The following is a 14761-nucleotide window of genomic DNA, read 5'->3' as shown; positions in this document are numbered from 1 at the left end:
GTTGGATGCGAAATGTTGAGTCGTTCATTATCGATCGCCGGTTGCGGTCACTCAGCCGCGGCTGTGGGTATACTTTTTTTACATCATGGGGGTCTAAAAACGCCAGATTGAAGCAATTTATCTACAAAGCAATATTGTAGTTTGACATTTGAGTGTTATACAAGTAAATGCGCAATGTCAACTTTCAAATAGGCTGCATCACCCACTTTTCGCCAGCTTTGTTGAAGTCCCATGCAAAGGAGGCCGCGCCTATAAATAGCCTAAATAGATTTGATTACTTTTTTAGATAAATTGCTTTAATGTTGCCTCTTTTAAAGACTGTAGATTTAGACTGGCTTTAATTAATTCTGAACACGCGATACCTGAGAAGCACTCTTTATTTGTTAATAATTCATTAGTGTGGAAGATAAGTGAAGAGCAGTACAGTAAGAGTACAATGGGGCACAATACAAATACATTGTAGTATTGCAGGAAAGGCGGCGTCTAGACGGCCTCATTACTTCCCCTACCCCCCCACCCCTCACCGCCTCCCGCACCCCACACAAATATTCTGATGAAAATATGCCTTAGTAATCATATTGCAAACATCATTTTGCTGTTAAAGGTTTTAAATGGGGCGAGGAAATGTAACAGTGGTTATATCATAAAAAAAAACATAACGCGCTCACTGCTTATATTCACGAGCATGTCGTAAAAACCGACAGTGATTGTATCCTTTCTAACACAGGCGATGATGTACAAATCACCAAGGTTCTTTATCCATTTTTGTTCTCTGTGATTAGGCAAAACGCGTGTAGCTAATATATATGTAAGTAGAATTTATAATGAGTATTTAAAAATCTTGACAATACATACTTCTTGATAACAGCCTATGTACGTCCCATTGTTGTTGAGGCTTCCCCTCAATCAACCGGAGGGGGTAAGGATCATACTCCACCACGCTGCTCCATTGCGGGTTGGAGGTGGTCTAGTAGCCCGGGACCAATGGCTTAGAGTGCCTTCCGAAACACGGAGTCATCTTACTTATTCGGACAATCAGGTGATTCAAGCCTGCAATGTCCTTACCAAACAATGGACAGTCTCACAAATTCAACAATGTCCCCATCGGGAATCGAACCCGGAACGCTAACCACTAGACCACGGAGGCTGTTGTGTATGTTTGTGGCAGACAGGACAATATTGCTTCAAGAATATCAGTCTACAATCTTTAATGGAGATGACTCGATTAATAACTGCTCACCGTGGGAAATAAAAACAAGCCTGTACCTTATTGCATCAAGACGATAATATCGCCGCTACTCCTTATAAAACCGACGATGACTAATAAAGTGTAATTTCCAAAAGGTCAACATCCTAAGGCTATTTTCAAGATATTTATCGACCTTAATAACACTATTTGGCCCATTATTCGACTACTAGTCGCTATTGACAACAGCTTTTCAACGTATTAATAAAAAAAGGAAAGTAAGTCCGAAAGTAATATATATAATCCGTGCTTTGGAAGGCACGTTAAGTCATCGGTCCCGGTTACTACTTGCTGGTGTAAGAAAGTAGTCGTTACATGAACCATGTCAGAAGGCTATGGCGGCTCAATAGTAGCTCAGTAGTGACTAATGGGGTTAGTAATTCACCTCACAGGCCACTCGATAGATTCAACATAATTAAAATGGTGAACTTTACGAGATCAGCCTAACGCCCATGACAACCCAGCACCACCACACCACTCCACTCCTCTCCATTAGGGTTTACGCGCGTGAATTTATGTATGTTTGTTTTCAACTTCGATTTGGAAACAATCTTGTAAAACCAAGCCCTTTAAAAGCAGTACTATTTTGTTAAATGGCCATTCATTGAGGTATTGAGTCACAGTTTGATCAAGAGGACTTGAGAAAAGACCTCCAGACTTGATGCATAGCGTCTATCGCCTTCAATTCAATAGGCTAAGTGGCTTTGAAACAGCATGTATGTGTGTCACCTGAAGCAATGTCAGGGCTACGACGGGTTACTAGACACTACGAGGACAGACGCTCGACTCTAAGACAAACATCAAATAGTGACTATTTTTCCATAATACACACAACACATATGTATGTGTTGCGACATGTGTTTCAGAGGTATGTGACCTTGCCTGTATTTGGCTGGTTTTTCCTTCGCGGGTTGGAAAGTCAGACAGGCAGTCGCTCCTGTAAAAAACCGGACCTGTCAAACCTTCAGGTTAGGTAAGCGGATCCTGAGAAACGAATAGTGACAGATGATCAACGGGTCCCACATATTCGTCTCCCGTATTTCAAAGTAGAAAAGACACAATCCCTTTGTCGGTTTTTACGACATGCCCGGGAAGATAAGCGGCTGAAAGTGTTCTCATGTTATTTATTTGCTTCCAGTTCATCATAGTATTATAATGTAATATAATTAGGTATACTAACGTTATGATCGTTGTATCTGTTGGGGTAGACCCATGATCAAATTCGACGATTCATCTAGTTTTGTATTTATTAATAATGTCTTAGCTGATTTCAGCGAAATAATGCAAATATATAACATACAAATCGTCGCTGACGTCGCAAACTGTCGTATCTGAATTTTTTGCGAATCTGATTTGCACCATTTGCTATTGTCAATAAGACACAAATTTTTCTAGCAAAAAAATGCAGATACGTCGGTTTGTAAAGTCGCCCACGAAATAATGGTACGTACATGTGCCATTTTTTGTCCCTAGACTCAGTCTACGTAAATGTCCATCAGCAAAATATAATCGAGCTTTAGGTTTTCCCGACATGTATTGGAAAGAGGTTGTCAGCTTTTCTTTATTGTAAGTACAGTTGTAACTAAAAATTATGAGAGCATTTAAGAAAACGAGAGCAGCTAATGAACATGTCTGATCGGGACAACAAATAAAATCTCCATTATCCATGACATCATGGTACATTACAGTGTGTATATGAGCCATGATAGTTAGTCTATTGACGTCTAGATTATATTTTCTGTTATTTTATATCTCTCATTGCAATAAAGTATATGGTATTGTGTGTGAGGAGCTCGGTGGCGCAGCGGTTAACGCGCTCGGTCTGCGATTGTTGAAGTTAAGCAACTTTCGCAAAGGCCGGTCATAGGATGGGTGACCGCAACAAAAAAAAAGTTTTCATCTCGAGCTCCTCCGGAGGTGGAGGCCTGGAATCCTAAAATACAGGGTATCCTAGTTTAGGCTCCAGCCTCTACAAATATAGTATTTTTGTATGTATTTATGTATCCATGTGTTTTTGTAGAGGAAATAAAGATTTTACTTACTTTAGATACTCTTTCTCCGAACAGGGCATATTAACTATTCCGGTAAATATTCATATATTGGAATACATTAGTAGATAACTTCATCGTAGGAACTCCACGAAACAAAACACTAATGGAGTCTGAATTCAAATTTTGACACGATAATCGTCGCCGACTTTGCTAACTGACGTATCTATATTTTTTGCTAAAGTGTTTTGTGGCTTATTGACAATTGCAAAAGGTGCAAATCAGTTTCGGCAAAAATTGCTGATACGTCATTTCGCCAAATCAGCGACGAAATGTAATAATTGTGTAGTATCCTAAGTCAAAGATAATTTAATGCAATTCTGATTAGTAAATAAAGAAAGATCAAAAACTTATGAAAACCTTTTTATTTTTTCTATTTAAGTATTTTAGAAATTCAATCAAGAAGAACGCAACAATAAATCCCACATTTATCACGTTTTTCCATGACGTCACAGTCTACTTTTTCATACAAATTACATAGTAATTTCGTGTTTTGAAATTTAGAACATGTAATCCTTCTTGTCATAGCCGACAACGGCGACTTCAGTCTCTTCGCTCGTGCGCTCGAATATGATTGGCTAAGCCGAAATTTGTTTTAAACACCCGGTCGCTCTCTGGAGGGCTTTTTGACTGATATGGTTTACTATATCTTTGTGTGTGTTTTATGTGTTTTGGCGTATTTTAGTGTAGATATTTAATTTGTAACTATTATATTTTAATAAAAAATAATAAATTATTTAACACCCGGTTAAACACATTGGAGGCAGAATAGCTTTGTATTCGAAAATGTTGTGATTGCCTAATGACATTGAAAAAAAAAAACAGAGCTTCTATTACTAGTGTAGTGTTGTTGCCATTTAATATTGAACATGCACTTGTCCTGTTTGAAGGTTAAAAGATAATACTATTGATAAAATGTTGTGCATGGTCTGGTATGGAGATAAATTTAGATTGCTGTGCTTATCTTCTCGAGTATGAAAAATTGATTGTTATGTCTAACATGATGGACAATTTACGCAATAAGCTGTTAATTTGTGTGGTGTATCATCATCTTATTTTTAAGATGCAATTATTGTTAACAAATCCTCGCAACAAACAAGCCAGTTTCAATCTAGGTTAAAAATTGTGGTCTCATTTTTCACCCGGATTGAAATTAATTGAAAGATATCCAGGTTTTTTGAAGAGAATTGTACCTAAGAACTGTATTTTTTCTTATTATAATGTAACTATGACATCTTTTTTTTGTACTATACAATTGCAATAAAACTCTTTTGATTTTTTTTTGAAAATTACATTCATAATCATCTCCCTTTATCACCATCAGATTTATCCCGTTTTTCACAGGGTCCGCTTACCTAACCTGAAGATTTGACAGGTCCGGTTTTGTAGAAGCGACTGGCTGTCTGACCTTCCAACCCGCGAAGGGAAAACCAGCCCAATACAGGTTAGGTCACGTAAAAGAAAATAGAAAAAGAGAGAGAGAGAGAGAAAGAGGGTAAAGAGTTTTTGTACTGTATTGTCACATACCTCCAAAAATGCATTTCTCGGGAGTGTGGGTTTCCTCACAATGAAGAAAATCACATTGGAATGTAATTTGTCAAAAAGGCGCCTATGTGGTTTTCACTATAACATTGCATTAAATATTTGAGATTAAAAGTGTGAGTGTATTTGTATGAAACGTGCAAGTAATCCAATTTTTCTATTTCATACAAGTTTAAACAGTAAATGCACGAATGTCTGCTGTAAATGGAATCTTGGATAAATGGAAAGCAAATTGAAAACTTACAATACACGGCACGCCAATGTGTTTTCAAAATACTTACTTTAAAAAGTTTATTCTTATCGCAATGTTTTCAGAATAGTAGATAATATAACATAGTGCGTAACCCGTTATTGGGGTAGTCAAAAGAGCGGCTATCCAATCTTTAACAATAATTTGGTGATGGTGGTTTGAGATTGAGATAGGTGTGATGAATTTTCCCCACCCTCGTCTGTAAGTAAGGTTAGCTTCTCAATCGGAGACCGCCGGTTCGAACTCCGGTACCGGACTTGCACCAGTGGGTCAATAATTTATAAGTGCAGTTTTCACAAGTACCTACAGTTGGCTCGACCATCATAGACGGCGATATAGCTACCTATTACGTTGTCTTCACAGAAGGCTCGCTAAGGTGTGGGTGGTTGGTTCATCTTGCGATGGATACACATGGTAATGTCACGGGTTCGAATCCTAAGTAAGTAAATAAACTTTATTACCTCCACAAAACTTACATTGGTGCTTAATAATATAACAATGTTGTTACACAATACAGGTATTGTAGAGGCTGGAGCCTAAACTAGTATAACCTGTATTTTAGGACTCCAGGTCTCCACCTCCGGAAAACAAAAATGGCAAGTAACATTATTAACGATTCCCAAGTATTTGCAGAAGGTATACAAAATTAGAAAAAGGGAAATAACAATACAAACAGCTGCAACTGAGGTGTATGTGTGTGTGTGTGTGTGTGTGTGTGTGTGTGTGTGTGTGTGTGTGCGCGTGTGTGTGAGTGTGTGTGCGACTAAGTGCAAATTCGGTGGGAACCAGAGATCCAGAATCCTGGTTCGTGCTCTAACCACTGAGTCTGAAATCATGTTTGGATCATAGATAATTGCTATCAAGTGGTTTCTAGGATTTGTAGCCAATTAATCGTAGTAGGTTCGCCATGTTACACTGGACTTAAACATGGCTGTCGAGGAGTAGGTGTAGGCTGAGGGTGTACGGTCACGAGCATTAATATGTATGCACTTTGGTGCCATGTCACATTAACTTTTTTGACAAATTGAACTGTAAGTCTCACTAAATGTCAAATATGTTAGTGCGACAGAGTTTTAAAGTGGGTACATTATATTGCTCATGACTGTAGGTGTTTACAAACATCTCTGCCTACCGCGTTGGGGGATACAGGCTATGTCATGTTATAAAAGGGATGAACATAAATACTAAGTACTGACAATTTTCTTCTGCCTTAGTGGAAAATAGACGTTATCTTATCTTCTTTTTCTATCGTGTGGGTTGTGAGGTGAATTACCAACCTCATCAACCCTGGTGTCAGGGTTATTATTGATATGGCTCATGTAACGACTACTAACTTACATCAGTAAGTAGTGACCGGGATCAACGGCTTATCGTCCTTATCTTATTTTTTGGACAATCCGATGATCAGCCTGCCTAGGTGATGTTATCTTTTGTATGTAGGTTACTTGTCTTTGCCCCACTACTAAGCAAGTTTAGTGGACATACGCTGGAATCAAATGAAGCGTTACAAACCGCCGGACATTAATAGAACGACGTACTTGCCTCGTCAGAGATTAGTCTCGCAGGGTTAAATAAATTGTGGCCATAATGGCGACCCTTCCCTACAACCACGGAGGCATGTGTGTAATAGGCTGTGTGGTCGTGAAGCCTGTCTGTCTGTAACGTTTGAATGAGTTCAGTTCGGCAATCTGTATAAGTCATTTTATGCCGGACTGGGGGCGAATAAACTTTTCTACCATGATGAACTATTATGCATATATTTGTGCAACAGTAACAAGGTAGTTAATCTTTCTTTGCAGTTAAATGCTACTTATTATTGTAATTATTCTTATCAATCTTTATATTTCACTGTCCGCTTTATAAAATTTATTTTTTCAAACTTCGTAATTGGCTAGTACAAGATTTTTAACATCGCAAGTTTACTTAAGATTATTATAAGCTGTAAAGTTTGCAATAAACTATTAAATAAATAAATAGACCACGGTCTAATCATCTATCACCATGTGGTTTAAGATAAGATACAAACAACAGACAATTTATATTATACATATACTTTATTGAGCACAATGGACACGAGATACAGAAAATAACAACAGATACGGAAAGGCACAAGACGCGGCCTTATTGCTCATGCAGCAATTTCTTCCAGGCAACCAGGTGATTTAATTGCGCTTCGTAAATCTATAGAGGGTGTTAGTGACATCGTAACAAGTATTAAGGGGGATGATTCAGACCATGATTCTGAGTTAATATCAAGTAGAATTTTTCGTCGCAAAATTCGTGATATTTTTTTAGATTTTAATTATTTTTAATTCTATACTTTTGCGATGGAAAATTCCACTTGATATTAACTGGGAATGATCATCTGAATGCTGATGCTTCCGTAAGTGACTTAAAATCATAAAAACACCAATCAGCGATATAATAGATTCCTATATAATTAAGACTAGTCCTCGAGATCTGGCGGCTTATAAACCCTGCAAATTAACAATGCAGACACTTCCCGATGTGTCAATTGCGTTGAGTCGCTATGAGGTTTCTTCTTAATTTGCACGGATTATAATCTTGAATAGCGATAGAAATAAACTGTTTATGTATGACAAGATGGTGCAATTTAGTCCAAGAATAGAAGTAAATGTGTATGGGTGTATTTGTTGTGATGATCGCGTCGTGAACGTGATTCACCGGTGACATTGAGGCGGTTTATTTGGGACGAGACGAGTGCGAGTGTGCCACATGGCGCGGCCTCGCAAGTGCACGGGCGAGTGATGTGCCAGTGTCAGTCCAGGGAAGTTCGGACTGTCGGAATGTTCCTGTTGAAAAAACTCTTTAATAGAAAGGACACTGGCTGCATTTTCTTCTTTCAAATTGCTCTTTCAAATCTCTTTCTTGTTGTCATAATGTACCTACTTTAGGATTCTGTCGCACTAACATATTTGACATTTTGTGAGATTTACAGTTCAATTTGTCAAAAAAGTTAATGTGACATGGTACCAAAGTGTATACATATTAATGCTCGTGACCGTACTCCGATCCTATCGGCCTAAACGCTAGGTTCTAACTGCCCCAATACTACCTGGGAATGATCCCAATTTGGAAAAAAAAAGTTATGTAAAAAGCTAGCCTTCAGGCAGATAGCATCAAAACTGTAGCCACTGTCCTTACTATTAAAGGGTTTTTACAACGGGAACATTCTCACTTTGGGAATATTCTCCCTTCGGGAAAATTCCCGAAAACGGCACATCACTGCGGACGTTACCATTTTGTTGATGTGATGAGGTTCACACTTATAGTAATTAGTGTTACAAACCGTCAGTAGAGCTGACGTCACTAGTTTCACTCTTAAATATATACATAAGATCACACCTATTTCCTATTGGGGTAGGCAGAGCGGAATACTCAGAATTCCACTTTCTACGATCCTGAAACATCACTTTTAGCTTCTTCCACTCTCATCAAAGTCTTCATTGACCTGGCCTTTCTTTAAAACGGTCGCGGTATGTACGCCTAGGTCTTCCTCTTTGAACTCTACTACTTAGTACCCGCATCATAAAACTTTTTCGTAAGTCTACCTGCCTACTACCGAATTACTACAATATTGTCATAAAATAAGGAATAATACTATGTATAGAACTGCAACTCTCCGCTCTCCACCTGCGCTTCACCCCCCCTCGAACATAGTTTAGACTTGAACGTATGGCGTCAGATGTCACACACACAGATGCGCGTATACGATAATGTCAGTATGTAGTATCTGTGTAAAACGAGGTTGTTTGTTTGAAGTGTCCGGGGTGTGGTATTGTTTTAGAATAAATAACGCCATTTTGGGCGGAAGGCAAGAGGGAAACCACTGCCCTATTAAATAAGTAGCATGGAGAATGTTACGCGGACAAGCGCGTGGCTCTTAAATTAGTGCTAATAACGCCATACGAGTATTGAGCTGAAATAGCGTTCGAGAACGCTGCGTAACTGGTACTATTAATTATTCTGTGTCAGCCCTTGTAACATATCACACGAAGAATGTTATTACTAAAAACGTGCCATCTGTATTTCGTGTAGGGATGATCGTCAACTATGAAATGAAATATTCCTCTAACGCGACGGTTCTCAAAGTTGACTGGACCGCGACCCACCTAATAAACATTTCGAAATTCAAGAGTCACATCTTGCCTGGGATTAAAAATCACAGTGTAAAAGCATATAAATATTGGTGATGCTCAGCGGGCTTAGCATCGTAAGCACGCGACTCTTTCTCGCCGCGGCAGTGATCATCTGTCTCTTTCTGTGCAGTACTGTGAGAGAGTGACGGGTGACGTATGTCGAAGCGAGAAAGAGCCGCGCGTTTACGATGCTAAGCCCGCTGGTTTCTTGCGGTAAGTCGCACTTCGTGTGCCTCTTTCATCTGACATTTGACATTATTATAAAAAGCTGTGCCTACCTACATTCTACTTTAGTTACGCAAACAACCAGTAGGGAAATAAGCGACACCAATGTGAATGAAGGACTGTTTGTCAGTTGGTGTAATTTGTGGAGTGGTCAGGAACCACTCGATATTCACTCGCGCCCCGCCATTGCAATGGGTCGCGACCCACAGTTTGGCAAATGCTGCTCAACATATTCTGTCCTGAATTACTAGAGCAGGTTATATTCATCGTTTCAACACGTGACCGGAATTGTGATGCGTGTTCTTTCATAAGATTCAGAGGGTGTGCCCATTCGGTAGAGGCGTTAAAACGTGTTTCTAACGCTAAATTGGTGTTTTTTTTTTACATTATTCTTACAAGTATGTGTTGTTTCTACGACCCCGATACCGACCCCGCCGGCGTGGCCGACGATTTCCCTCGATCAGCGCTTATCAATAAGCGCACTCAAGCAGCTTATGGATATCGACCCACTAGGTGTACCGTGTACCGTGTTGTTTATCGCGTATACTATGGCGTAGAATTCGAAGAAAATAACGTAATGTTAACTTATTACAAACCAGTAACTAGCCAGCAGCTACATTTGGGGGACCGACCTCATCAAACTTAGTGTCAGAGTTACTATTGACCCGTCAAATGCATTTGACTTGACTTGGCATTGATATTCGAAGATGGATATGGCGAACCGTATATAGAGTTCATTATGTTATAGGGGACATACTTAATCTCTTTCTTTATGCCCATATCTCACTAGGACACCACAATGGCGCCACCGCGCTCGCGCCAGCACCATAATATATCGTCGCTTTACGATGATAACCGCGTAAGAGCCTTGAAAAGTCTTATCCTAATGTGATTTTTGACAACAGAACTTCGCAATTGACAAGTTCCATAACATATTGGATTGAAATTTATTGAAACAAATCTAGGTTTTGTTGAAGAATATCACATCAAAATATGTTTTTTTTTTTTTTCAAAAATGCGCTACGTGATTTTCTCTGCGACGATATGCAGTTTATATCAAGAGAGTAAAACGAACTCTGGTTCATTTTGTAGTTGCTCGTTGCACAGTGCCCTAGTGAGGTAGGGGTCTTAGTCGACTGCACAACATGCTCGGGATAATATGAAATGAACACATGTGCTTTTTAGGGTTGCGTAGCCAAATGGCAAAAACCGAAATACCGTCTATCCGTATGTCACAGCCACTTTTTTCCGTAACTATAAGAGCTATACTGATGAAACTTGGTAAGTAGATGTATTCTGTGAAAAATGGAAAAAAAGCAATAAATTTTGGGGGTTGCCCATACTTAGAAATGTTTTTGAACAAACCCATACGTGTGTGGTATCTATGGATAGGTCTTCCCTTCATGGGCGAGTCCGACTCGCACTTGGCTGCTTTTTTTCTTCACGTCGAGTCCAACATACTGCTAGTCTGCTACTCATTCTACGTCTATTAACTAGTAACTAGGACTAGGACATTAGTTGTAATAGTATACAAAGACGGTAGGCGTGTCCGAATTGTTCCGGAACATCTGTCCACCGGCTCTAGTCTAGTTGCCTTCCCAGTCGGACATACGGTCGTCTATCGTGCCAACCGCTATATCTACAGAATGTTAGTGACATCGTAACGAATACTGAGGTGGATTATTTAGACTGTAATTCTGAGTTGATATCAAGTGGAATTTAAAATAATTTAAAAAAGAAAACATGAATTTTGCGATGATAAATTCCACTTGATATCAACTCAAGAGTCATGGTCTGAATCATTCACCTCAGTATTCGTTACAATGTCACTAACATCCTGTATGTTGCGATTTTTTTTTCCACAACCATCATTAGATGTCGAATAACGAAGAGTTTGTTTTTCTTGTGACTATTTGGTTTCATTCATTCTGTAGTGTTAGTCAAAAATTTATTTTATTAATGTAGAACATATTGACAGGTTAGTATTAAATAATAGCTACCTGCGTTCGATTTGCGCGCGATTTAGCGGCTACTTTTCTAGTATGGCGAGAGACCTTCTGTTTTACGTAGTATATTAGTTACTCCGCGCGTTCAGAAAGTATGTGACCTTTCTTGAGCTGTTTTTTTCTTCGCGGTTTGGAACGTTAAAGAAGCAGCAAGTGAGGGCATGTGGATTCTCCGAATTTGGTATTACTTAACGGCACGTCATGATTTGACGTTTTGAAGCTTGTCCCGCTCATCAAGTTTCGTATTAATGATTAACTACGTTAGAGAAGCAAATAGCTGTGCTTTATTGTGTTCATCAATTTTGGTATTAATTTATAATTATATTGAGCGGACCGGTTTTCCCTTCGGGTTGGAAGGTTAGACAGGCATTCGCTTCTGTAAAAAACCGGACTTGTAAAATCTTCAGGTTAGGTAAGCGGATCCTGTAAAAACGGAATAACGCCAGGGAGTTGATTAGTTACTCCATATGACTACTACTTTATAAATATGTTTCTTTTTTCCCTCAGGTGACTGGCAATAGTGACCGCGTGAGCCAGCAGATCCGCACGAAGCTTGGCGACTACAACATTGCGCAGACGCTGCTCGATGACCCCAGCAAGTCCATCGGTATCTGCGCCGAGCCCGCCAGCCCAGCCCCATGTGAGTACTATGCACTTTTACAACTTTTAGCGTTTACTGTCACGTGTCTGTAACTGATGGCGAACTTCATCCAATAGACGTAAAAGAATAGGATAGATGACTGGGTCGTAGAAAAATATAAAGTGCTGATCTAGAAATAGAAGGTAGTCTACGATGATCAAAAATCAACCTCTGAATTTTAATTAAGGTCAATGTGGGGAAGACCGTCTGGGCCATTTCGAGCTTCAAACTGCAATGGCCAGTGGCGGAATTTTTATCAAAAAAGTGGCAAATCGGAGGATTATATAAGCGTCGTCTTAATAATTATGTAAACGTCACAAGGTTCATGTTTATTGATGACGTCACCGTTTTGTATTCTTATACAATCACCCTATAGATGAACAGTTTTAACGTCAACATTATTTGAAGCCTGAACTCTGTCACCCTACTCCTACGTGGAGTTTACATAGGCTTGAAAGACTCAGAATTTCATAAATAATGAACTACTATGTATAGATTCTGTTCCATACGGAAACCACTAAACAGTTACTTATTCAACTCAACGTCCTTATAACTTGTATTAGAAATTGTATCACGCAATAAAAAATGAGCCAAGAATATTTTATTGCGGGAACGTTAAAATAAAATTGAAAAGTTACTAGCAACTTTTAAAAGGGGATTAAAGTTACACGTTTTCAATTTTACCCCCTTGGATCTCTTGAATACTAAACTAGGTTGATGCGTCGCCATCACAACGACCTTTTCATGTAGCGACTACTTGAAGTCCGTTTGAAACTTCCCTGATCCCGACTTTATCCTGAAACTCGAGTTGCTAATTTCCTAGTACTGCAGTCGCGGGATCTAATTGTGAAGAACAATGGATTCTCTAAATTATCCCGACCCTACCTGCCTTCTGCCTCTTGATTACGTAAATTGCTTCCGCCGAATCCGGCTACAGTTGGCAAGCGCTATATTGTTTGATATTATGCCACTTAAGCATAACTTAGTTACGGGTTATTCTATATTGTTGCACAATTTCGACACAGTTGCGCCGGCAGCCGAACTTTGTGTGTGACTTTCTTCAACAGACTAAAGTGAGGATTGTACCGTTATCTCTCAAGAAAAGCGTGCTCATTGATCGTAAAATGTCCGCTTAATGTGGCGTCGATAATTAAAAGATTCCAGGAAACCATATCAAAGCAAGCGTATCAAAATATTCGTTTAGGAATTTTGATTTCGTAATCATGATTCGTTTGTTGTAAAGGGATATTTCGTCAGTGACAGCAATCGAGTGTACGCGTGATTAGATCTCAATAGACATGTTTCTGTATCAGGAAGGTTTGTTTGATCATAGTTTTTGCAACTGACATTCCCGCTCAAAGGGTTCAGAGGTTCAATAGTCGTTCGAGCGGAAATTCGATTTAATACCAAAAGGAAATGTTCCTTGCGGGGGCCCACTGAACTAATGCCTATTTTCACATAATCCACGGTTGAGAATTACATGTGTAGCGGATTATATAGCACTTTATAGGTATAGGAATACAGAACAGCTTTCTTCGTGGAAGACAATACGACCGACAAGTCAATAATACCTTCTCAAGACAACCAACTATTAAATTGCTATTTGATACGGGACATCAAAACGCACCATAACACAATAAGATTCAATTTATTGTTCAACAAATCAGTATCGAAATCAGACGTGCTTAGATTTAATACGAAACCGGAAGATAAAGCTTTATGCCTTACAAAACTTTTTATTTCTCTCAAGATTATACGCGGAACGGATAATTTGAGGGAAGCATTACCATAACAAAAGCGGATAAGTTATTTGATACGCGGCGGCCGCGCCCGTGAGCTTCTTTACGGAATCTTCAATTTTTCAGGTGGGCTTGGAGAGATATCCGATATTTTTCGGCACGAGCCCCGGTCACATTTGCATAATAGCTAATTCGGGTCAATTTGTATACCTGTCCCACGATCACGCATGCACAATTGGCCGTGTTTGGTGTTCGGCTCCGTTGCGCACGCTTAGCGACACATAAATCGATCTGATCGCATTGCAAAAATCGCTAAAAAACGCAAGAAAGATTCGTACGTTCAGATATTGTGTCGATAGAAAGGCAGTGAACTGTACCCATGAGACGAGTACCCGTTATGCGAAATTGGGAAATGGTGTTGTGCCTCGGAAGGGAGGTACAAACAGTCTTCTTTGAGGCGTAGATTAGCGGCAATATTGTATATGTACGGCGGTATCCGGCGTTGTGGCGCGGTAATAAATGATTCAGAGCGGCGGCTGGCGGGCGAGGGCTTGGTGGCTACATCGTCACTTTGTCAGCGCGACGCGACACGACTGGCACGCACGACAGCGCGTCGGCGGAACCTCACGGAACACGCACGGTCCCTCGCTCGCACACATCCGCCCCATGACGCGGCTAACTCCTCAATTAATGTGATGCCCTTAATTTTATTGGCGGCTCGTTTAAATTCACGCTGCGTGATACCCGTTTAGCGGGTTGTGCTTACCGGTCACCTGCCCGTCAGACCAGTTCTGCACTCGGACAACACCATACGCGAATGTCGCAACATTCAACTTCATTATCCGTATCACGTTCGCTCAAAAACCAGAGTACAATCCTCGGGTACTTTATACCGCAAAATGTAC

The 14761-nt window shown here is 39.8% G+C and overlaps 1 protein-coding gene across 4 annotated transcripts in view; it reads left to right on the top strand.

Annotated features, from left to right (window-relative positions):
* The window catches only part of LOC126375636 (AF4/FMR2 family member 1-like), a 263770-nt gene that overhangs the window by 144367 nt on the left and 104642 nt on the right, over nucleotides 1–14761 (top strand). For all 4 annotated transcript variants that reach the window (XM_050022662.1, XM_050022661.1, XM_050022659.1 and 1 more), the window contains exon 4: nucleotides 11985–12117. In XM_050022662.1, coding sequence (XP_049878619.1) covers nucleotides 11985–12117 — 133 coding nt within the window. The remainder of the gene's footprint in view (nucleotides 1–11984; nucleotides 12118–14761) is intronic.

The sequence above is a fragment of the Pectinophora gossypiella genome, chromosome 19 (assembly GCF_024362695.1).
Source record: "Pectinophora gossypiella chromosome 19, ilPecGoss1.1, whole genome shotgun sequence".
Classification (NCBI taxonomy): domain Eukaryota; kingdom Metazoa; phylum Arthropoda; class Insecta; order Lepidoptera; family Gelechiidae; genus Pectinophora; species Pectinophora gossypiella.
Note: the sequence above shows the minus strand (reverse complement) of the source record. Positions and strands in the feature narration are given on the sequence as shown.